Source organism: Gallinula chloropus, assembly GCF_964237585.1.
Source record: "Gallinula chloropus genome assembly, chromosome: 1".
NCBI lineage: Eukaryota > Metazoa > Chordata > Aves > Gruiformes > Rallidae > Gallinula > Gallinula chloropus.
Genome location: NC_140085.1, coordinates 78,073,995 through 78,100,101, shown reverse-complemented (window position 1 = coordinate 78,100,101; position 26,107 = coordinate 78,073,995). Strand labels below are relative to the sequence as shown.

General features: G+C 37.7%; 1 protein-coding gene across 1 annotated transcript in view; it reads left to right on the top strand.

Annotated features, from left to right (window-relative positions):
• PLEKHA5 (pleckstrin homology domain containing A5) overlaps positions 1-26,107 on the top strand; it is a 65,815-nt gene that overhangs the window by 3,815 nt on the left and 35,893 nt on the right. Inside the window, exons 2-8 of the mRNA XM_084265906.1 lie at positions 1,719-1,823; positions 4,307-4,379; positions 8,142-8,242; positions 9,117-9,232; positions 16,749-17,216; positions 22,279-22,747; positions 24,196-24,279. Coding sequence (XP_084122032.1) covers positions 1,719-1,823; positions 4,307-4,379; positions 8,142-8,242; positions 9,117-9,232; positions 16,749-17,216; positions 22,279-22,747; positions 24,196-24,279 — 1,416 coding nt within the window. The remainder of the gene's footprint in view (positions 1-1,718; positions 1,824-4,306; positions 4,380-8,141; positions 8,243-9,116; positions 9,233-16,748; positions 17,217-22,278; positions 22,748-24,195; positions 24,280-26,107) is intronic.

Sequence of the window (26,107 nt, the reverse complement as noted above, 5' to 3'; positions counted from 1 at the left end):
TTAGAAGTACCTTTTGATCGGAATCTGAGCCCAGCTGTCATGTGAGATGCCACTATAGTAGCCACAGGTTAACTGAGATGGATACAGAGTTAATTTTATAATGTGCTCTGGTTTGGTATAAGTTCTTGGTATATTTCTCTTTTTTTTTTTTAGCTAAAGGTCATCATTCTCTTAGCTTCCTAGAAACTGGTGGAATTTTTCAGATAGAAAATGTGAAAGATTTTTACTTTTCACTTTAATTAGGTTTTCAATTGCTCTGTCTTGCTTTCCAAACAGAGTTGACTGCCTATATCTCTGTATCTTCAAGGGAAATTAAAAGCACTCTATGTTGTGGGTTTTTTTTATTCCCTCCTGATGCTTTCAAAGAAGAAAGGCAAAATGACTTTGTTTTCATTGTATTGTAAGCCTGTATTTTTTGTAATGTTACTCTTTTTTGGCTAAGTTTTATATTCTATTCTTCAGTTAAAGGCATTGTTGACAAAAGCCGCACATGATTTTAAATTGCCGTGTCCAGTTTATGATTTGTAACCTACGGTGGAACACTCTCTGAAGCATGTATAAAACCCAGCTCTGTTCTCTCATGCGTGTGGAGAGAATTTCTGTAGAGAAACACCATACCCCAATTTGCAGCAAAACCCAAGTGCTTGTTCAGGAACTTTGCATGACATTGTGATGACTCTCAGTGGTGGCAATGGGGAAGCCGAAGCACAGGATTATATCGTCTCGGTTCAATTGATGGATTTGGAGCAGAGGCTTAAAAAACTTACTAGATCTTTACTTCTTTTGCAGGGAGGGATACTTTACTATATCAAATCACATGGTCTCTGAGGCACCAGTTCTTACAGAATTTAAAACACAAGTAAATGTTTAGATCAGTTGTAGAGCAAGCTTTTCCTAAATGTGGGCTGAAAAGTATGAAGTGTGAATTAGCAAGGCGGTACCTGTTTCTTTATGCCTTTCCCAATTTCTTTTGGTTACTCAGGTAGAAGAGGAATAAAATGTAAAATGACTTATTTATCCCACTTCTTTTAATCATCTGTGATCACTACATAACAGTGAGGGTGTAAAAGATGTGAGCAGCAGCAGATATAAGCACTGTACTTCAGGGGCAAAAGATTTAAAGTAGGCCTCAATGCAAGCAAATAAAATAATGGATATTAAAACCAGCCAAGAGATCATAGAGCAATAGGATCTCGAGGGGGGAAGGAAGAACTTTATAAAGTTACTAAATGTTAGGAAAGGGGGAGACTCAACAATAAGACTTTGAATTATATCCTCTTGAAATGTGGACAAATTTCACTTATTAGGCCAGAGCTGTAAGCAGGAAAGAGTAGAGTTTTCTTGCCTAGGTGATGTAATTTCTCATAATTAAGGACAATTCTGCTAATTTTATCTCTCTCTTTACAGCTTGGTAGGCTTTCACCTACGTTATAAGAAGATCAGATATGTGTTTGGTTGATTTTTCTGTAAAATTATTAAAAAAAAAAAAGTACTTGTCTTGGGATTTGTCTTAAAGTTTTCTGCAGACAAAAAAGGAAGGAATGCTGAGACCAGCAGAACCATCATAATAATTACCTGAAAAAGGAATAGAGTTTATATTCTGCAGTCCCCCAGTGGACCATGTATAAGGAAACGATCTTTAAGAAAAGAAAATGCATTACAGGTATTTCAACATGTATTGATGTCATGTTTTCTTTAACCTCTTCACTTCAATTTAGACATCACGATCGTCAAAGAAGGTCCATAATTTTGGAAAGAGATCCAACTCAATAAAGAGAAATCCTAATGCACCAGTTGTCAGGCGTGGCTGGCTCTACAAACAGGTACTCTTCATGCCCTATTTTTGGGGAGTGTGGGGGAGTAGAAGGTGTGTAATCACAGAATCATAGTGGTTGGAAGGGACCTCAAGAGATCATCAGGTCCAACTCCCCTGCCAAAGCAGGTTCCCTAGGACAGGTTGCACAGGTAGGTGCCCAGACGGATCTTGAATATCTCCAGAGAAGGAGACTCCACAACCCCCCTGGGCAGCCTGTCCCAGGGCTCTGTCACCCTCACTGTGAAAATGTTCTTCTGCATAATGTATAAAAACCAATCATTTGCATAAAATATAATCAGAAATGCCAGAGTGAAGCTGTAAGCTGTAAGGAACAGACACATGGTATTTTAATTAATTTGCTACTTTATGGTTAACATTCTGATACAAATCAGTAAGGGCATCAGAGTAGTACAGATCATGGATGATATATATACATGCCTCTATAAAATAAACAAAGTTCTTGAAAAATCAAGGCAGATGTTGGTAGTAAATAGCTCAGTGAATTTCAGTCATGCTGAGATGGTGGGATGAGGATGTATGGTCCAGAATATTCCCTTTTCTAAAAATTCTGATTTTTTTTTTCTTAGGCTGTATCTTTTTTCTTTTTCTAAAAAGTAATTATTTTGAATAAGAAATTGGAGATAAAGACATTTTTTCACTTCTAAAATGAGAGAGGAATGTCTGCTTTCTTAACTCAAAGATGGTCATCTTAAAATGAGAGATCATTTTAGGTTTTCCTATAGAATGTAAACTAATCTGAAGTACGTGCTGCTTAGTATTTAGTGACACAACCTGCTGCAGATTTGCTGTTCTGCAATACCAGACCACCTGCCCTTTCTCACTGTACAGGAAATCAGAGTAGTGTAGTTTGATCAAAAACATTGAACAACAAAACTCCTTAGGCCATACTAGGAGTATATTTTATAAATCCACCAAGAACCCTGTTTGAACCTGTAATTTAAACTCTGCTGAGGCAAATGGTGTTTTGAATCTACATTATCGTTACACTGTCCCATCTCTAATAGACTTGTATGACTCGCCTAGCTTTCTGGATGCTGTTGATGAGTCCATTTTTTAAAATTACTCTCAGATAAAAAGATGTAGAAATAGCTGTTTAGTAGAAGACTTTTCCGTATTTAGATACTCTTGTGGCCTTTATTCCCATTCAATATGGAGCGTGAAAAGTTGTAAAGGTGAGAGATTTATATTTTTTGCTTTGTTTGGGGGTTATTAAACTCCTAGTTTGAAAAAAGTCACTCTGTTCCTGAAGTAGTGTTTTCTGGATTTTTGAATTAAATGAGACAGTTAACATGACTGTGTTTTTTAGTGATGGGATAAATGTGACATTGTGTAACACCCTCTTCAGAAAGCCTGTCTGAGAGTTTGTGATAGTCCTTTATGCTGAATATTTTGGGTATTTTCACATCGTACAGTTGACTTATATGGCAAGTATCCTTTGGGCCAGGGATCTGGCATCCTATTTCACTACAGAGTTGCTGGCCTTGTCAGTAAGGTGAGGAAGGCAGCCTCCTCCCCTTGCAATCTGCCTTTCCAGCTGTGAAGGAGGAGCTAACTGCTGTGGACAGTGCTTCCAGGCTTCATCAGTGTCCTTATAAGCAAGGTTTAGTTATTCTGTTTGTCAAAATGTTTGTGGCAAAGGAATTTTTTAACTTTTTCTGAATATTTTTTAGCTAATGATTGCTTTACCCTTTCTTCTTCCTCCTTCAGCTCATTTACCCTATTCAAGAACAGAAGAGCTTGAAATAGAGACTAAAAATTATGCTGACTTTTTGCGAAAAATTCCCAAACCCAACCCAAAACCAAAGCTGCACCACCCCATAGTTTCTTATCATAGAATCCCTCTTCTTGGTTGTCATAAAACCTGTTTACTACAGGAATATTGATAATTCACACATACTTTTCTTCTTGGAACAGATTAACATATTTATTAAATCTGATTCTACCAGGATGTGCGCTCTGCAGTGCTCTAGCTTATTTACACTGCAGTAGTGGTGGCGGTCTTTCATTCTGAGCCATGCAGTGTAAATTGCTTATAAGCATAAAAGAAAATGAAATTCCTTTAGGAACAAACTTTATTTTAGAAAGAAATTTGCTTTAGATATATGAATAGTAGTAGAAAATGAAGTTCAGCAAGGTATTTCTTCAGGAAACAACGGAGGATTTACTCCAAGTATTACCTTTCTCCTTCCCTTTTTTTTTATAAAAAAGTATACTTTTTTGTTAACTATAGATTGTGGTCTCTAGTGTGTTCAAATGATGGGCTCTGATTTCGTTCATTCTTCAGTCATGATAACTTTGGGCTTCCTGGGTTATCGCGTCTGTGATGAGGAGTCAGAGATAATTAAAATATCTTAGCCAAGAAAATTAACTACTGGCACCCAACCAGAGTTACATAGTACCTGGTTTGCTTTATAGACTGTTACTATTAACAGTTTGAAAGTTCTTACTTGATCACTTTGGTTAATACAGGATAGTACTGGGATGAAGTTGTGGAAGAAGCGGTGGTTTGTGCTCTCAGATCTGTGTCTCTTCTATTACAGAGGTAAGTTCCACTCAGGAAAGCACCGTTTGCTAATTTGACTGGAAGCAGATGAATTTTGACACGCCACTCAAATGTAAGAAAAATGAGGCTGCTGCTTAAGTTAATGGGCAAAATAGTTGTATAGCTGTCAATATTCAGGCCCGCTGCTTCCCTCCTGCACACCCCCTTCTTTCCTAATTACCAGTTTCACGTAATTGCTTCCTGCCTGTCAGATGCACTCAAAGGGCAAACCCCTTCATGGCCACCTCTTTTATTAAATTCTGGATTGTAGTTTTCTCGCTGCCACTGTTGTTAGGAACTAAATATGCCAGGTTAAATCTGATTTTTCATGCAAAGGAAGTAATAGGAATGTGGATAGGAAAGGGATAGTGCAGGGGAGCTGAAACTCTGTCTTTGGAATGATAAAGAGGATATATATGCCTTTGGGGAATCTAATCAGTGTTCATGAATACTTATAAAGTGAAACGTTGTCCAATTCCATATGAGTAGAAGTCTCTGCTGTATTTAGAACAAAGAAATCTGTTAGTACCCTTATGTAGCTACATGAGACTTATTTTACATGGGAAAAATTAGCTGCTTATAATTCTAGTCGGGAGGTATGTAGGTTAGAAAACTGATTCCTTCACCATTACAGATTATTAACTGTAGTGCTCCTGTGGGGATAAACAAATGGGATTTGTGCACATGGAAACATACTCAATCCTGAAATAAGGTGTGCAGCCATAATAGTTTAAAAGAGGCTGAGAGCGAAGAAGATTGTAAAGCATGGCAAAATAAAGGCAAATGAGCAGTTAAGGGCATCTGCAGCCTTCTGAAGAGTAAGAAAGGATTTCAGATTAGGATGAGACTTTAGAAACGGTAGAAGTGGTATTGATGCTGGTGATGCTGAAAGCAGTGACTGATGAATTTAAAATGCTGTTCTGTTAAAATGCAGTGGGGTTCTATTCTAATCAAAGTCATGAAGCACAAAAGCTTTGTCTTTACATGTTATTGAATTCTGAATTATTGAGATATAATCTTTAGGGTTTGTTTCTTTACTCCAAGAAGTATACGTAGTTGGATAAACCACTGCTGAGTCAAAATGAGGCTATAATTTCAGTAATGGAGGCATCGATTGCAATACAATTGCACTGCATTTAGTTGAGTGGTCATTATGTGCTCTATGCTTTCGTACAGAGTTTTCTTATTTTAAACAAATCTTATGGCCCTCTCTTGCAAAGATTCTGAAGAAAGTGCTGCTTTGTAGCTGTCTTCAGATAAGATTAAATTGATATAAAGCACCGCACATGAAGTATCTGAAAATAAGTCAAAAAAAGCATTAAGCAAAACCAACCACAAATAAACCAAAATCCAAATAGCTCTATAATCTTACTTCTAAGTTTCTACATGTTAGTCTGCCACGTAAGCTGAAAAACAAGCAGAATAATCAGAATGGTTTACATGATAAATTTAGCTGCTACGTATTATTCGCATATTAGAAAGCAATTAAAGCTGATGAACTGTAATTAAACATGTATACTTACAGTCTTAAAGGTATTAGAAACAGCTAGTAAAATATTTTAATAAAACCTTGCACTCTAAACCCTGTGCTTTTATGGATTTGGTAATTGTGTCTCGTATGTTGCAGAAAAAAACCTGAAAGGAGGGAGCCACTCAGTTGCTCCCAGATCACAAACTGTATTTCAGGTTACCCAGCTCTGTCAGTTGGGATTTTTTGGGGTTTGTTTTTGGGTTGAGTTTTTTATTTTTTTTTTTTAGCAAATCTTGCTGAACTTTCACAATCGTGTTACAATGGTAGCAGCTAATACTTAAATCTAATTTATAGATGAAAAGAAAAATTATTTCATTGTATTTTTTCAGAGCCTAGAGAGTGTTCTTTTTCTGTTTCATGGAGGGATAAAAGGCTGCCGGCTTTCATATTGAAAGGTTATTGTTGCAACAAATAAAAGATCTTAGAGCCGGACAGAAGATCTGCTATTTTTCTCTTGTATTATTCACACACAGCGTACAAGTAAAGATGGGTATGGGGCAGTGTAATGTGTAGATAAAAGCTAGTCTGATGGGAAACAGATTTTTAAAATCTGGAAATGGTATGTAGCAATACGTCTTTAACAAAGACCAAAGTCCTCCAGACATGCAGCTGTTCAGTGGAACAAAAATGCTTAATGCTTTTATTTGGCACTAGTGGGTGTGACTTACCCATAATCTAGCTGTAGAAGGGTTTTTTTTCCCCCAAAAGAGCAGTCCAAATGAAGTAAACCCCAACATTTGCCGTGCATTCTGGGATTAGGGGAAAAAAGTCTTACTCTGTGTGTGTCTAGCAAGGAGTAAAAGTATTTGAGAGGGAGAGATGGGATTCTTTCAGTTATACTTACAACTGGTTGAGTACCTGAAAGGACATCTAGTCCCTTTTTTTCTTTCCTACCTTTTAATCAGAATAGTTTTATGTTTGGTTCTTCATTTAAATAGCTATTCAAGGAAGCATAACTTTTACATCTAACATGGTATGTAATGCTAATATGGATGGGCAGAGCTTTTCCCATATAAATAATTTAAATGAAAGTTGTGGATTTTCAGAATTTAATGAGTAAATGAAAATGGGAAAAGAATGTTAAATCTGGGTGTGAGAGGTAGTATTTTTCTGGGGTTTACATGTATTTAAATTTTCTGTACTTGAAACTTTGGTATATGTAGGTTTTCATGTTAGTTTGATAGATATAAAGTCATTTGTTGTGGGAGTATCTTCACCTAAGAGAAGTGTTATGGAGGAGAATCTCCTAAGATACCGGTTGTGAATAGAAGTTTTGTATCTGAAACACAATTAAGATTGACTTTGTGAATTGCATCCAATTATCCCTTTATTAAAGTATAATTGGATTTAAGAGCTTGTTGTTCCTTCCAATTAAAATGTCGATTTATTATTGTAATGTATTGTTGTACAATTTTACCAAAAAAGCCCCAGTGTTCTTGGAAAAGGATGTTTGGCTTGGGGAATTTTTGTTGGTTTTTTGAAAATGATCAGAAACATATGTATTCTTACAAATATAATGTAATTGAGTGTGAACTATTCACAGGAATTATAACGATCTCGTAGCTTAATGTGCTCGATAATTGGAAGAGTGCTGTGCAAATTTTCTCAACCACCAACAATCATAAACAGTATTTTTTAATGTTTTTGCTCTCATGGGTTTTTGCTGACCGGGCAATAGGTAGCAGGTATTGTTGTTGTCACTGAATTAAAGTCTTGACTTCCATCTACTTTTCAGCTTTGAAGGGATATACAGGTAAGCCCTGAATCCCAGGAGAACTCTAGGTAAAGCTGTTTGTGGTGTTTTCCATAGGGTAGCAGATTCTATAGGATAGCTCACGTACTGTGACATACAGAGCTGGCACTCTTTGGGGCTGTTATGCTTGTCTATCTTGGCAAAGAGTTGAAGGTGGCCACGTTCAGATGGCCTGGGTTCCCCAGTGCTTAGTAGGTTTTTGGGTGCGCACACTGGTGTGATGTGGGTTCCCTGGCACGTGTTGGCAGAGAGGGATTGCACAGTTGCTCTTGTGGACTGCACACTTCAGGACTGGATACAGACACCTACGTAACAAGTCAGCCTGGCTTTCTGAGTCTGTCACACATTTCCTTCCAAGGTAACCTTCTCATTAGTGGTCTTGTGTTGTTAAATGCAGAGTTTCAATGAAGGGTCTGAATATGCAAGTATTATATGTCAAAGCATGTTGTTTCTCTAATCAAAGACTATGCATTCACAGATGAGAAAGAAGAAGGAATACTAGGGAGCATACTCCTACCTAGTTTTCAGATATCTGTGCTTTCTCCCGAGGACCATATTAATCGCAAATATGCCTTTAAGGTAAGGGAATCCAATTTTCAGTTTAATTTTATGTCTGAAAGCACAGTAGCCTAGTGAACAGCGCTCGTTTTACTGAGTTGTTATGCAAAACAGGATTGACAAACAGCTTCTGAGACCAATTTTTGAATAATACTGTAGCAGCGGATTCAATGTAAATAAACATAATTACTGGAATAAGAAAAAGAATGAATATTGCTTATTACTAGTCTTTTTTTTTTTGGTTCATGGATCTTAAATTCTGTGTGTTGTTTTAGAATTGTAAACTATATCCATAGCTAGACTTATCCCACCAGTGAAAGGTCTTTAGTTCTTTATTGTAACTTAAATCACGGTATTATTACATGAATATGTAATATGTAATTGTTAGGAGTGTTTCTCAGTTAATCTATTTAATCATGATACAAATCACTAAATATTTTCTCTTGACTTTTTTGTTTGTTTTGTGAGCTTCTTTGGGATCTTCTTTTGGCCTCCTAAGCAACAGATTATTTATTTACTATGGTAAGTACAAATTAAAGCTTACTATATCATTCAGACCGCAAAAACTGTGCCAAAATCTTATTTAGGATCATTATATTAATTTACACTAATGGCTAGTTAAGATAGCTTTTAATGGATTGAAGAAATTTAAGGCCTTTTTATGGAGAGTATTGATGAAAAAGCAGCTATGGTTGAAAATAATAGGCAACTATTCTGAATATATGAATGCAGTGACAGAGAAACATTGAAGTATTCAGATATTTTTTTCTGATGCTTATTTGCAGAAACCTTATTACAGAAAAAAATTAGACCAAGTATGCAGTAACATTATTTGCCTCTTTTCTTTTACAGAATCTTACATTTTTATTGCAATGACCATGTCATTTCCAATCAGGCAGCTCATCCAAACATGAGGACCTATTATTTCTGCACAGATACAGGAAAGGAAATGGAGTTGTGGATGAAAGCCATGACAGATGCAGCACTTGTGCAGACAGAGCCTGTGAAAAGGTAATGTGGATTTTCCAAACAGTGGCACAGTGTATTTCTTCCTCGTATTAAGTTTTATTTATTTAAATGTCAGTGCATGCCTTAAAATGGAATCCAAATTGACTGAAGTAATTTCTCTTTAAGAACATTTAGTAATAACAACGATCTATAAAATTTTGAAGTAGTAAAATTGAAGTTCTGTTATGAATATGGATGACTTGAGAGTAAAGGGCTGGAGAACTGGAAACCTGGCAAGTTCCTTTAGTTGTCAGCACCACATGAAGTGCAATGGCAACTACTGTGTGTAGGCATGTTTGACTTCCTCCGCCCTCATGACTGACCAGCGATACCAAATCAAATAGTGGTAGTAATTGATTTAAACTTGTCATAAGTCTCCAATCCACAAATGTAGTTTCTGGCAAAATTAAACAGTTGCACTTGTGATCAACCTGTGAGCAGCCATTCTTGTTCATCATTAAGCTGTTAACAGAGTTATGCTTACATGATCTGGAGCCTTATCCTTTATGTGTCCATATGTTGACAATGGAAAGCAAGTTCTCTCTGGAAGTCTTGTGTTCTCAGAAACTGTATATTGTCTGCTGCTATCTATCCGATAAGAATCATTTTGTCTCTGAATATCATCCTTTGGGTCAGCTCCATGTCATCTAGAATGGAAATATCATAAATAGAAAACCTAAAACCCCTGCATTCTCAATGGCACTGGAGTTTTTGCTGATGGCTGCCATTGCTTGATCTGCCTCTGCACTTTGTTAGTTCCTGCTACATTGGAGCTAAATGAATGGCAGCAGTGCTCTGAAATTTTAAGGGTTTGGTTTTTTTTAAAAAAGGTAAAAATCCATAGACACAGATACCAAAGAAGATAAAAATCAGATTTTTTTCTGCAGAGTGAACGTTTATCTTGTTGACAAGTGGTCTTTCTGAATTTTGCATCACTCGTGCAAGTCATTCCAGTTTACCTACTCCTGACACTGTTATATCCCAAGCTCCAGTATGAGCTGGCAGAAGTATAAAATGGAATGCAGAATGATTAGATACTTTCAGTCTTACATGTTTTAATGTTTTGTGAGCTTCTTGGTGAAACACCGCAAAACTTTGACTTGCACCAATCTATGGAACGTTCAGAAGGATAACTGTAAACTACGAACACTTCTAAATTTGCACTCATGCAACCCTTGAGTCATGAGTCTTAACCAAAAGGGTGAAATCTTAGCTTTCATCTCAAATATCTCTTAAATACATACATAGTGTGTATAAAGTATTTCATGCTTTGCATTGGACACCATAATCAAATAGTTTAATGAAAAAATACATTGTGCGCTGTACTGTGGAAAAATAAAACATGTTTCAGGCTCTCAGCTGTCATCTTTGTTTTCCCAAAATTGCTCAAAATAAAAGATTTCAGCCTGTAGAACCAATGAGCGGTAGATCCAGTTACCACAGTGATATTTGGTCTGATTATGTAGAATTCCATATTATATATGAAGATGTTATTTTCTTTGTCTCTTGTAACCCTCTTCATGTTTGGGAACAGTAGGTGATGTGGGGAAGGGATGTGCAGACTGAGACAGAGCATAAACTAGTAGGTATTTAGTAACACTCTTTCCTTACAAATTCTCTGTTCAGATCTTTTAACAGGTTGTGCTTAAATTACCCTGACAAAATAAAAATACCTCCTTTAGCTTAGTGATTAACAAATTTGAAAAATAAGTGTATTGCAGGTAACTGTGATAGGTTATGGATAGAGAAATGATTAAACCAAATCAGACCAACTTTACTTCAACAAAAGTCACGTGTAGATTGTATAAGCTCTTCATAGTGAGAATAATGCTGAAGTGGGACGTTCTGAATCTCGTTGAACCAGTGAAATGACCTTCACTTGGTTTTTGCAATACTGTGAAGACTGTTTGAAGAGGACATATTTGTAATAGAAAAAAATGAACATGAAAAGCGAGTTTCTCCATCTGACAGAACTTCCTCAGTAAGTGTCGTCTTCATTAGTCTCTCCCATAATAACCAGTGCACTATAGAAGATATTTAGTAAACTTAATTGCATAAAGCATGTTACATTATGACTTGCAACATTTCTTTTAACATAAGAAGCAATCTGTGGTGCAGTTCATTAATGCAGCGGTACAGTCATGTTGGCTGCCTCAGAGCCGGTCAAGGCGAGCTCACCCTGGCGCAGCAGCCTCATTGTCCTTCCAGGCTGCAGTGCCATGGCAGCTCTAACAAGCAGGCTGTGCAGGCCACTGCCGTGAGGGGTGTTCCAGCCTCTTGAAATGCTTGACCATGCGTTCCTAACCCCTTCTTGCAGCCGCAGTGCCTGTTCCAGCCCTGGTGCCTGCCTGTTGCAGGTGTTTGGCAGTGTATAGGCAAACAGCGGGGATTCCCAGTACAGCTGAGCTTATCTGCCACTTTTCATCCAGTTTGTACATGCTCCTGCAATCTGCCTTGCGCTGCTTCAGGTGCTTGTCTGACTTCTTGGTGAATCAGTGTAGCACACTAAGCGAGTAGAAAAAGCACTCAGCGGCATAATCAGTAATTTTCTGCCTGGATATCAGGGGCAGAACAGGGTTGCCAACAGCCAAAACGAGTGTCAGAAAAGCAACAAGAAAAGCACCTTATGTAACACCATCTTGCTGGTTTATTTCAGGGAAGAAATCTTGGAATAAAACAGAAGTAGATGTGACCTTTCTGAAAAGTTTGTTAGTAGTATTAAAATAGTTACGTGACAGAAAATGCATTTCGAGACCAGTGAAGACTTAGACTCCCATGTCTGTTAGCTATAAGGAACAAAATCCTTCAGACATCTGTTTTCTAAAGAAAAAAACAAAAAAAAACCCAGTTTTTGGCTATCTAACCAGTTCTTAAAGTGAACCATGTAGCAGGATATGATCTTACTCAGAAGAAATACTGTTTCTTCCCTGCAAACGTCTGTTAAGTATTAAGTATTGTATTACCTCATCTCTAAGTAACCTAAAGTTTGGCATGCACATAGCTCTAAGCGTAAATGATTTTGGTTCAGTAAAATTCAGCCAGTGCCCGCCTTTCTCAATTCTTAGCTTTATAGAGGTTCTAACATTGTACTAAATAGAAGTTTCCTAACACAGTAGATAAATTGGGTACAATAGATAAGAGTTTTTATGAGCTTACTTCCTATATATTTATGTAAGATGATGCTGAGCCACTCTTAAGTGCTTGTTAATGTAAATTGTCCAATGATAAATCAGAGTTTTTACAGTATGGTTCCTTAAATCTAGAAGGCAAGGGGCCTCACTGTTTGTGATGCTCTGGAAATCCAAACCCAGCAGTCTGTTAAATTGAATGTTTCGGCTTTAAATAATTTCAGAGCTACAATCTGTGGATTTTTCTGAATATGTAAGTTCTTTGTAGAGAGAAAAGCTAAAAGGAATATTTAAAACATTGTTGTGGGGGGTTTGCCTGGTTTTCCATAAAATACTCTTACTTTCTACATACAGTTAGCCAAATAATACAGAAATTAGACACTAAGGTAAATAATGTAACCATTTGTTCTAGAACTTATCTGCTGTGGCTGCAGAAAAACTCCCTTCTGATGCCTAAGTGCTGGGAAGGACAAATATTAGTTGATCATATTAGTAAACTGTAATTACTCCTTTCTAAACATTTTGTTTTAACTTCAGAGAGCAAATTCAAGTTTAATAATGTACGGAGACCTATGAAAATAATTAAACAAAAATACTTTAGTCAGTGAGGAACTATTTAAGCCAACCAACTTCTCTGGATTAGCAAAGCATCTTACTCATTCCACATTGTATCACTGCAGATAAGTGGTCTCTATGATTACCGATTGCTTGATTGAGTTTGTAGACACTAATAGCCACCAACATACTGATTTTTTTTTTCACCCTAAATGTTGATTTCTGTGCTTTCCCATGTTTAAGAGCATTGTTTTTCTGTCCTTTTTCGGTCAGCTGTGTGTGCTAGAGCCTTTGCGGCTTCCGAGTGATGCAGCATGTACTAAGAAAAGACTTTCTTGTTTTTTCCCCTCCTGGTGTCGTTATTTTCCCTGAACAGCATAAGCTGAGCTGCCAGAAGAGTACTTGTTAGCATAGTGGCATCCACAGTGGGGGTTTGCTTGACGTCACTGCATTTGGAAAAGATGGCTTTTTCTTTTCAAATGCCTCTGCCTGGCTTTGTTAAATTGCAGTCCTCAACTTCATCTGATACCTAATTACAAGGTCCCCCTGCCCCCAACCCTTTTGGAATTAATTATTTATATAAACCAGGAGAAAACAGTCATTTTCCTGCATTACTGTTCTATACATATTAGTCCTGTCTGGTTGTAGAAACTTTAAAATTGCTTTCAGTATATGCTGAAAGACAGGTGTTCAGTGCTTGTTCTCTTCATCTCCTCCTCCTCCTGTCCTCAAAATACCCTGTAAGTCTTGTTGAATATGTCTTTGAGAGCTAGATATAAATATGGAGCCAGATAAAAGTCTGGATTTATGTTTCTTTCATTTACCTATTAGTTTCTGATAATTCTTTCCCATTTGGATCCTTTGCTATGGAAAGAGTCTCTTGCTGAGGTTAATTTGATGCACAAAGTTAAAAGAGAGCTCAGAAGTTCATTTGAATGTCAAGTCATCCAGGCTTTACACCGTCGCAAAGAATGTCAAATATAAATGCTTGGCTCTGCTGTATATAACCATAGTAACAAGTGAGAAAGCGTGGAGACTGCATGGAAAAGCAATTCTGTGATTTTGGGGTTGGTTGTTTTTCAGTTAGGATCTGCAGTGGAAAGTAGCATGATAGTGTGAATCAAAGTCTGTGCCATGTCTTGACTTTGCCACGCATCTGATGAATGTCCTTAGAGATGCCATTCTCCCTCTGCACCACAGATTTTTCCATCTGTAAAATGGCAACGGCTGCTGTGCTGTAAAACACCTTGAGAAAGATTTATACAAAATGCTTTGTTGGGGCTAGGTGGTACTGTTGAGGCAAGTTGCATATATTAATGCCTATGTTTAGGATTATTTGTCCTTGCATTTATCTGTAAACTCTTGAGCACAGACAGGCTGAAAGCTGAAATTCTAACACCCTTTTTTGACTTGATAATTATGGGAAATGGAGCGTTTCATTTCTGTTTGGGGAATTCTTTTTTTTTTTTTTTTTTTTTTGTGGTAGAACACTGGTTTGTATAGTTTTCAGGTGGGAGGGAGGAGGTGATCCAGGTTTTTTTCCATAACTTTGTGAAGAAACCTAAGCAAAAATGTGTGGGTTTGGAACAGCTGAAAATCTTGGGGGGGAGGGGGGAAACATAAAAAGAAAGCCCCACACTTCAAATTGCAGTAGAAGATTAGCATAGCATTTCTTTGCTGATACTTGGATATTATAGAAAAGATGATGTAGGTATAGCAGTTCTACCAAGTGTCCTCCCCCACAAAAGTCTACGTAAAAGCTGTTTCTGCATGGAGATGTTTTTTTCTCTAAAAGTTATGGTTGGCAGAAATATTACCTTCTCCTTTCTGCTGGCAGAAAAACATCAGATGTATCTAACCTCTGCATTTAATAGTGATGTATGAGAAAAAGAAAAAAATGTGTTTAAAATTAATGTTGATGCATATAGCCTAAGAGATATTCATGTTAGATTATTGATATGAGTGTTTTCATTTGCAATACCTTTGATGTGTGTGTATGCTTCTAAGTTGGCAGCTCAGGAATAATCACTGAAAGCAAAGGACTGTTTTGAACTATTTATATTAATAGAGTGAATTCTGGAGGACTTTTATAGCATTATGAAGTGTCAAGCAGAGATTGGGATCATCACAACTATGTCAGGGGGGAAATCATCCCCTTGTTAATATGCAATGTGCATGAGCATTTCATTCTAACTCACACACAGTACGCAGAGGACACTGATGTCTTGCTTTCTATGACTGATAACGTTTGAAATGGTGTACTTGGCAAAGCAGGACTCTTGATTTCTTTCATGACACGGAGAATTCATAGCAAGGTTAGAGTGGTAATGGGAGTTTCATTTAAAACTTGAGTGTCCATTGTTATTAGCAGTGGGTAGTATTTGATAAGGACCTTACAGTTTTCAGTCCTTTAAGTATTTGCTGGGGTTTTGTTCCAAATTATTGTTGGCCTCTTGGGGAACTGTGGTTTAAATAATCTGTTGGGGAAGTGTAGACAAGTGCCTTGTTCAAGACAGGGTAAGCAGAAGTGCTTACAGCTACGTATGCAGTTATTCTACTTGGAATTAGAGGATCTTGGAGAGGAGGAGTCATACTCGTGCTCTTGGTCAGTTGCGTATGTGGTAGCCTTTGTACGCATGGATCAGGCACTTGAGCTGGACAGAGTTGCAAAGATGAATGAATAATCTGTTTGCAAAATAGAAGATGCTAAACAGAGTGAAAGGTTAATTTGACAAAATCTTAAAGCTTTGTTCATGGTTTGGTTTTATACAGAGATGTAATCTTAAAGAATTAAGTCTCTTCCTTCTCTTTCCTCCTGTACTAAAAAAAAAAAAGCCTCAATCAAGACATTTTAGAGGGTTTGTTTTGGTTTGGGTATTTTTCTAGTAAACTAGAAAAAAAAAAGCCACTATCTGAGCTGGATGATCTGTTCATGTCCTGGTATGAAAAAAATACAGCTTTTTGACATTTTTAAATTTTAAAAAGTTGATAGCTAGTAGAACTGCACACATTGAGTACTTGTATAAGTACTGTAGAGCAGTAACTGTTCTAAAAATACCATTATTTTTGTGGTAAAGTTCCCTAAGTCAGCAGCTCTTTTGTCCCCATAAATTAGGGAAGCCACAGTTATTTTCCATAAAATGTATGCCAGCTAAAGTGATAACATAGCGGGGAAACCTAATTGATGCCACTGACCAAGAAAAGTTGTTTGCTTTCTTTAAAGGAGCTTATTATATGTTAAATTCAGCAGTATTGTGAATCACAATGTAATCTGCTACCCTTTTTAAAGACAGCTTTGAAAACGGATTGAAATTTGGGCTGTTGACATCTGGAATCCGTAGCTCTTGGAGAACCAGTGAATATTTTTACTGTTTGAATGTCCAGCCCCCCAGAAACTTAAAACACTTTTCTGTCTTTATTTCCTCTTGTACATGGTTTGTTTTTTCCTAGGGGTTAACAAGTTTACCCCATGTTGTAAATGTTTTTAAAATAGAAAAGATAGAGAAGTGTGGAAGAAAAAAACACTTAGGCTCTCCAACAAAAAAAACCCTCTGAACCAACCAAATAAAAAAAACCCCAAAACCAAACCAAAGCGCTACCACCCTAAAACCAACCAAACCCAAAATGACAACAAAAAAACCTGCAACCTGTCCTTGATTATTGTGGAAGTAATGTCCTGGATGTTTCTTTCAAAGACAAGGTCATGGTATAAAATATCTGAACAGGGATTCACTGGAAGAACCCTGGTAAACACCAATATATTCACTATTCATATTTTTTACTATTTTTAAATGAATGGGTTTTGATGTTACAGCTTGTCATATATTCCTTTCCAGAGTGGAGAAATTGACTGCTGAAAACACATCACCTCGAGAAGCAAATAATATTTCAAACCATCGGGTGCTAATTAAGCCGGAGGCACAAAATAACCAGAGAAACAAAGAAGGGAACAAAAACGAGGAGAAGAAAGCTTTGGAAGCTGAAAAGTATGGATTCCAGAAAGTTGGGCAAGATAAGCCATTAACAAAAATTAACAGTGTAAAGTTAAATCCTCTGGGATCTGAATACAGGACTTTACCCATAACCACGATTCAGGCCTCACACTTCAGACCGGTTCATTTAAATGGGTCTGAGAATAAAGCTGTTGGTGTTGTCCTGGCAGAAGCTGGAGAAGGAGGTCAGCACAATGCGGTTCAGTCACATATGGAGTCTGAACGGGTTATGCAGAGAACTAATTCAATGCTGCAGTTGGAACAGTGGATTAAAATACAAAGAGGAAAAGGACAAGAAGAGGAAACAAGAGGGTAAGGACTGTATCTCTTCTCTTTTTATTTTTTCTAGGCTTTCCAGCAAATAATGCTTAGACTTGTTTTCTGGTAGGTTTTTTAATTTTTGCCCTGTATTACATAAATATATAATTCCTTATTCTCAGTAAGAAGTGCTTGGGTGACTGTTCAGAACAGATTTATGAAAGTTTCTCTTTTATTAACTTTTATTTATTAATAAAGTAAACTATATCAATAAATAAACAAAAATGGCCAGAAGCCATTTTTTTGGTGTTAAAAAATCATTTATCCTCACAAGAGAGGAGGTGTCATCGATCATAACAATTCTTTTTCCTCTTAAAATCCATTCTTGAAATTGCCCCGACTTCTGCATTTTTGCTCACGAATTCTTGTAATAATATCTTATGTAAAATTCTTCAGAAATATTCCAGGGAGCTTTTAAACTCTAAACAAGCTTTAATTGAAGAGAGAGAAGCTTTACCTAAGAGTAAGTCATGGAAATCTAAATAACTTGATGCTTAAAGCTTCTCTTCTCGTGAAATTAAAACATCTCCCAGTTCTAATATCAAGTTCCAGTGCTTATTCACGAAGCTTTAAAATTATGTGTGAGTGATTGACAACACTGAATCTTGTGCCTATAGCAATTCCTGTGTTTGACAGAAGTGTTGGGAGGTTGCTTCCAGGCTGGCTTACAGACAAGCAGCTCTAGCAGTAAAATGTAAAAGTTTTTACTGTTAAATTAGATAGGAAATACGGAGATGCCATCACAGGAGATATTTTGAAGAGTTGTAAATTAGGGAGCTTATGTATAGATAGATGGCAGGGCAAAGCTTAAGATAGAAAACGTGTTTTCTTCAAATTGCAAAATATGGGGGTCGGGGGCTTTTAAACTTTTGTAAAAACTTGAAAAATGTGCATTACTCTGGCTTACACTTGCCAAAATTGGTTGAACATTTCCTCGTTGCTTTTAGTCCTCCATTAAATATAATTAGGAATTGTTAATATGTTGTTTCATGAAATACTCAACACAAGTAGTTTGATCAAGTCTGAACTTGCGGTGCAGACAGTGACGTGCATCCCTGAAGTTTATTTTATTGTGCATGCTTGCATAATGAGAACTGAGCGTGCTCTTTGATGCGATCAGGGTGTTCTTAATTGGACAGTAAAACTTGCAACCAAGCAGTAGAAATTTGAAAAGCTGTGCCATTTTTCATTTGCAAAGAAGTGTAAACCCCCTAAAACTGATTTTGGTGTGGGAATCACATAGAGGGAAGTACTTGTTAACAGTATGTTACTAATTAAATATATTTTTTACTATGGAGAATGCTCGCTGCTTAAATAAGGGTGGCATTGCTAACACAAAGGGTTTGCCTTCAAATGCAGTTCTACATAAAAGTAGTAAACTGAGAAAGAATTGGCCTTGAGCTATCTTCTTTGCTTTATGTGGAAATGGCCTTGAATAATGATCCAAATTTCTAATGTGCAGCGATGTCTTTAGAATGTGGTTTCATTTAAATTTGATTTTTGTTCACATTGCCAGTTTCTGGCTGGAGACAGAAATTTAAGTAGAGTTGGAGTTGGTGAGTGAGAGTAGAAAGAGGCTCCAGTTCATGTTAAAGCTTAAGGCGGGGGTCAGAGAGCAGTAGGCTGATTGTAGTAAGACCTGTTCAACTCAGCACTTTAGGATTTTGAGAGAAGTAGCCTTCACTTAATGGTGAAAAGTTGCTGACTTTTAATGAAGGTGCCTGGAGCTCTAATGTGTTAGAGAAATGATGGAGAAACAAACTGAGACTCTCTGGGGTGTCAGGTTAAAAAAAAAAAAAAAGAAAAAAGACTCTGAGAATACGAAAATGTTAACAGGTCCAATTAAATAGCTGTATAAAATAGGAGCTGTTAGCTGTCTTCTGTATGCAATGAAGAGTTCACTGTAAAACTACTAATTATTTAGAGGAACAGGTTGACCCCTTCAACAGCAGTACAGGTTTTAATTCATAAAGCTGTTACCTGCCATTTCCATGGATCTGGACTTACAGTTCTGCAAGTGCCACTCAAATAAAGACAATTGATGCTTTGAGGAAGACAAACCTTTTTTAAAAGCATAAATAAATATTTTTTAATGAAAGAAACATTCCATTTCAGTATCATTTTATTGAATTACTTGTGCATAAGTCACTTGGAAGTAAATGTTTTTACCAAAAGTGATCCAGCTGAGTGGTCTTTGTCAGATGTGAAAAACCCCAGCAGGGCTGCATGGTGATAGGTGAGGTCCTTGCTGTGTGGTGGTTTAACGCCAGCCCACAGCTAACATCTCACAGCTGCTCACTCACTCCCCCCATGGTGGAACGGGGAAGAGAATCAGGAGGGTAGAAGTGAGAAAACTCGTGGGTTGAGATAAAGACAGTTCAGTAGGCAAAGCAAAAGCCACGCAAGCAAGCAAAGCAAAGCAAGACAATGAATTCATTCCCCACTTCCCACGGGCAGGCAGGTGTTCAGCCATCCCCAGGAAAGCGGGACTCCATCATGCTTAACAGTTACTTGGGAAGACAAATACCATCACTTCAAATGTCCTCCTCCCTCCTCCTTCCCCCAGCTTTATAAGCTGAGCATGACATCATAAGTATGCAATATCCCTTTGGTCATTTGTGGTTAGCTGTCCCATCTGTGACCTCTCCCAACCCTTCGTGCACCTCCAGCCTGCTCGCTGGTGGGGTGGGGTGAGAAGCAGAAAAGGCCTTGTGTCTATGCAAGGGCTGCTCAGCAGTAACAACACCATCCCTGTGTTATCACCACTGTTCCCAGCACAAATCCAAACCAAACTACTAGCTACTGTGAAGAAAACTAATTCTATCCCAGCCAAAACCAGCACACACTGCTAAGCCAGGATGTGAGCCTTGTGTCTCCCTACCTTGCCCATATAAGCCTCATCCTAAATAATGCATGCCTGCTGTACGGCACTGGGTTTCTGTCTTCACTTTGCCACCCTTTGCTTGATTCATACATGGAAGTTCTGTACTGTGGGCCAGCGGGCATCTTCATTCTTTAGGATGAAGGACTGTTTTGAGGTTTCCATCTGGGGTGTTCATAACACTGCAGAGCTGAGCCCCTAAAGGTTTAGTAGCAAAGTCACTTTCCCAAATAGTCCAGAACCTCTGGACACCAGAACCAGTATTGTAATTCAACAGTAATCCTAGCATAAGCTGCGTTGCTGCCTAGAGTTGGGTTTTATTTGGATTTGACCAGGGTGGCATTTTTGCAAGTGTCAATAGGACACGGGTTAATCTGTTTTGATTATATCAAATGATGTAAAACAAGGCTTAATATTGACACTGCTGGGCTTTTTACAGTTTTCATGGTTTACCAATAGATTATGTATTATCTTCATAGAAGTTTGAGAGTATAAATAATTGCACATAGATTTTAAATTGCTATCTTTACATATTAAGAACTTCTGACAGCTTCTCCACCAGTTGTCAGGGATATGGAAAGGAACCAACAGGATTACACTGCCCATTCAATTAATGAAATGGGAGAGGACCTTCAATGAGTGAGGCATATCTAGCTACTGGATACCTTCATGAAAATATCAGGCTTCACCATACCTGGTTGTGAACAGTTAAAATAATACTTTTAGAGTTAGAAATTGAACCTAAAAGTGTCTTGGTTGGTTGGTTTTTAAAGATGGAGAAAAGCCCTTATCATTGATGGTGTGTTGCATTAACAAATTCAGAGTTATTTCAGCAGGTTTTGTGGCAAACAAAACAGGATTTAGAATCCATTTCCCTTTTACACTCTCACAAATATATAGAGAGCTCTCCAGTTGACAAAATGGAAATAATATTTCATAATTCTTAGAAAGCTTCAGAAACTGTAGCAGATTTTGTTTGTAATGCTCTTTATAGCAGTTTTCATACCCAAAATGTTACAGGTGATCATAAATGCTCAGCTTAACTGTTCTCAGTGAAAAGTGGGATTTGCCATCGTCAATTCATCAATTTCCGCAATAGTTATTCCATAAGAAGCTAATGTCCGTAGTGCTGGTTTATCTTGCTATTTGTTCTACATTAAAGAAATCATGTTTCTGTGGTGCTGAAGTTATTCAAAACCCATCTTCAGATTCTGGTACCTCGTGGTGGCAGGGATTTTAGTTTGAACTAGTCTGGGGTGTAGCTGGAAGCTGCTGCCCTCTGACGGCTGAATCATGTCCAATTTGAGATCGGTTTTGTTGTCTGTGGGTAAGCATCTATCTCAGATGTCATCAGTAGCAAAAGGCTTTAAGAGGTGCTCATCTGAATTTTAGGTAAGGGTCGAATGAATCAATGTTCACGACCTAGATTTTCCCTGTAAAAACCAAACAATCCTTTGTCATGCTGAGGCATGTGTCCTTAAAAGCAAATTTAGCATTTCAGCTAATGCTGAAAGTTGCTAAATAACTGTTGCACTCTAGAATTTTAACATGGCAACAAATTAAAGAATAAGCCTTTTAATTCGTATCCTAGTTGAAAAGCAATAAAATGTTATTATCAAACAAAGAAATATTTTGCTCTTTGTTGTGCTTGAATAGCTGACAGAGTGGCTTCCATTGACAGTTGCAAAATATAATTCCATTAGACAATTACTGCTATTTTTCCTTGGTCTGCTGTTAAAAATATAATTATTTTTTATGTCCATAGTAATTGCTCAAGATTTTCTTAGGTCAAAAGCAGGAAAATTTTTTTCACTTTTGAAAATGAGTTCAGGTCAAAACAGTACAGAACTTCAAAGCTTTCAAAACTTTGACTTCTCTAGCATATCGACCAGTTACAAGATTTGGTCTGAACTTGGTGCTCCTAAAAAGACGAAATACAGGGTGTATAATCAAGCAGCTAATCAGAGATGTGATCCCATTTCAGCTGCTGCAGTGGATTCAGTTAGTATAGTTGATCTTTAAAAACATGGAAGAAAATCAAGATGATTAAAGTTACCCTTGTAAAATAATAATAAAAAAACCCCAGTGGGCTTGGTAAACCTAACCAATATTGAAGACTTTCTATTGCCATGATACTAGTGCTGCCTGCTAACCGAAAGAAAATCGTTGTTCCAGCATAATCTCGTATCAGACGTTACCAAGGAACATGCCAAGCCATCGGCCTCAAGTCCTACCCCGGTACCCGGAAGGGTACAGAACGCTGCCGAGGAACAGCAAAGCGCGGCCGGAGAGCCTCTGCAGCGTGACGCCCTTGGCCTACGACAGAGCCATGGGGCCAGTCACGGCCGAAGAGAAACGGAGGTCGATGCGGGATGACACAATGTGGCAGCTCTACGAATGGCAGCAGCGCCAGTTTTACAACAAGCAAACGACTCTTACTAGGCACAGTACTTTAAGTAGCCCGAAAACTATGATTAATATTTCTGATCAGACGATGCATTCGATTCCCACCTCACCTTCTCATGGCTCAATTGCCGGTTTCCAAGGATATTCCCCACAGCGGACCTACAGATCAGAAGTGTCTTCACCGGTGCAAAGGGGAGATGTAACTATTGATCGTAGACACAGGACGCATCACACAAAGGTAAAATACTTACTTTAATAGTTGAAAATGTCATTTACAGGGATTTTTTAGTAGAAGTGTAAAACTCATGTGGCGTTGTAGTGTATTTTATGATGATGAGGATTAAATTGCATCAGTGTTTTCATGGAGAAGGTTTGATTTTAAAAAGCATGTAAACCTCTAAAGATCGTAAAATTATATTTTTCTAATACACTAGGTGAAAACTCATTGTCCTAGGATTACTGGCCATGATACTAGCTTTCTCAGAAGGAAAGAAAAGGAGTCAATAAGCAAATTACTCAGAATTATTTGTTGTAGATTGAAAATCCCAGATTTCCTTCCATGTGCTGCTTTCTGTTCTTCAGCAACAAGTCTTGGCTGCCTTGTGTTCCAGCAGAAAACCAAGTTCAGTCATTTCTTTTGAAGCCTTTGAGTTATTCAAGAGATCACTAGAGAAGATTAGAGTCTGTTTTCATGCAACGTTAGTGCCTGACTAGTGTAACTTTGCTAGTTATCAACAGTGAGAGAGACAGACAATTACCTGGGTGCCATATGTGGCACTGCTGTATCTGTCGTGCTTGTGTTACACATATTTTTTATAGATTGACTGACCATGCTTGAAGTTGAATATAAAACTACAGTTTTTATAAAATGCTGCAGAACCTTTTTCCTAAATCTTAATCTCAGGTGTTTTTATGCCTCTTGATGCAGTTGTTTGATAAATCTTTTTTGAAAGTTCTTAGGTCTTTATCAATAAAAGTCATTTTGTTTTGACATCCTTTTTCTCAACTGCACTGGAAATAGAGTAATCAGTGCTGCTCACAAATTGGAGAAATACCACACGGGTCAGTGCTGCAGAACATGTGCTTACTGGTCCTTTCAGCCATGTTCTCTTTCTCATGTTTATTTTTTTTGCCTTGTGGAACACTTCATGCTGGTATTTCATTTCATATTTAGCATGTTTTGTACAAGATTATTACTTATCTCCAGTATTTCATGCTGTTTAGTTTGGGGGCTTTTTTGGTTACACAACTAGCTTTTCCCATTAACTTAGAAACACAAGCCTGTTTTTAAGAGGTGGGAAATTTGAAGACTGTTTGTAATCAGTAGGGTGCATTTAAGATGTAAACTCCATCTTTATAGAGCTCTTCAGTTTTTGAACAGCTTTCAGTGATGGGTGACAAACTGAAATTGTTGCTGTTTACATGGGCTGTGATTAGGGCAATAGCTTTGAGGGAGGACTGTTAATTGATTGAAGGATGGAAGCTGGCTGGCTTCTGAAAGTTAGAGGTCTGCTACTTGAGTGTCCTAGATGGTAAATCAGCAGGGAGCATGACTGGCCAAGACTGGCACAAATCATAGCAAATTTGTCATGAGCGTGAAGTTCGCTTGACTTTTTCTTCAGCATCTAATAGGGGGGTTTTTTTACAGATATATGGATAATACTGTGCTATTTTGTTTTTGTACAGCATGTCTTTGTGCCTGACAGAAGGTCAATGCCAGCAGGTCTGAGTTTACAGCCTGTTACTCCTCAGAGCCTCCAAGGCAAAACAGTGAGTTGGATTTTTATTTGGTACATGAGTGTTTTTCTTAAGAATAATTCTTTAAGTATGAATTCTATTCAAAGCTTGTATTAAATGTAGCCTGTGTTTTAATTATTAGGGATTTAAAGCAAATAAATTAGTTCTCTGTGGTTATATTGAATTCTTGAGAGTATTGTGTAGCCTCTGACTGCAGATTTTCTTTGAAAAATGTAGATACTGTTTTTTTAATCATCTTTGATAGATTACAGAAACGTGTGGGAGAGGGTAGAATACATCTCAGAGGACTTTCTCCATTAAGTATTTAGACAATTCCAGACATAAAGTTTACCTTTTTGGAAAGCTTCAAAGATACTAAAACTACATTTGTTAAAAACTATGTCCTTTCTGACATTTCCCATTTTTCTGGGTAGAGTTAAAACTCTCACTGAAGGTTTTTCATCAAAATAATATGGGGGAATACTGTCCTCCTTCTGAAGCGAAAGATGACTTTTACCAAAAAGCTAAGAAATTCTCCTAAATTTGCTATGTTTATTTGCCATTTTTGGTCTCATTTTCATGATCTTTCTCTGTCCATCTGAAATTAAGACATTTAGGAGTTGAGAACAGAGTTTTTTGAATCGTACTGTGGACAGCAGCTCCCCAGTCGGTTTTTCCACTGCCTTCACCCCTGTTTCTTGCACTTCCCAGCACGAGTCCCTGGCACCTTCAGCAACCTGGTTTGGCTTTTGGCATCTGGTGCCTTATCTTCTGTAGATGTTTCTTTGGGTTCACAGCCCTACCAGCTCTCCTGGGCTTTGCTGCTGGAGCTGGGCCAAAGAGTGGGGTAGGGGGCAAGGAGGTCCAAGCTTCTGCCTGTAGAAACCAGAAGTCCTGTCCAAAGCACAGTTGTTGTAAGGGCCAGAGTAGGAAACCTGTAGGTAGCTCTTTAAACAAAATTCTGCATTATGGTTGTTGCAAGAGTCTTGGGAGCTGTATCAAAAGCAGCAAAAAACATTTGCAACGTTATGAATATGTTGAGAGGTGTAGGAATTGCTGTTTGATGGGTTCCTCCATGGTAACAAAGATGGCTTGCAAACACTGGATTTGAGTGCCATTAAGTAGTATTATTCCTGACGCACTAAAATTGGGCTTTTGCAGAACATATTGACAAGAGTTTTGATCTTGAAAAAAATGATTCACTGTGCCTTTTGTTTGAAGATGCTACTTCCAATTCTCTCATATCTAAATATACGTTTTCTTGTGCTGTGAAATGATGTTAACTTTTGGACTGAAAGCATTATTACGGATTTCTGAAGAGAACTTGAAAATGTCTTGTGTAGAAGCCCAGATTCTTACACTTACTCTCTGAAATTCAGCATTCTAAATCCAGGCATTGAAAGAGTACTGTAAGAGGAATATTGGCCAGTTGACAGTTTGGCTTTGGTGGTGGTTTTCCCACCAAGAACTGGTTTTGACATCCGAAGCTGTGTGGAAATCCCTTGCTCCCTCTCGTGGGCTACTTGGGTATGAGCTCACAACGGTGCCAGCGCCACACTTAACTCTCAGGGATTTTTCTTCTTTATTCTAAGAAACGGGTATTTGTTTTTCAGTCATTTAATATTTGGTTCTCGAGCTTTTTTCTTTACTTCTTTGCTTTGGGGAAATTCTGTGACTACAGGAGACAGTGAGTGGGGTTTTGGGGTGTTTTTTTTTTTTTTTCTTCAGGTTTGGGGCTTTTTATTAACTCACAGAACTGAGAAAATCGAAATGCTGGGTAAATATTTAACCTCTTATAAGACTGACTTCTGGAGAAGTGTAAGAAACAGAAGTAAACAGGAACATAACAAAAAGGCGTGTG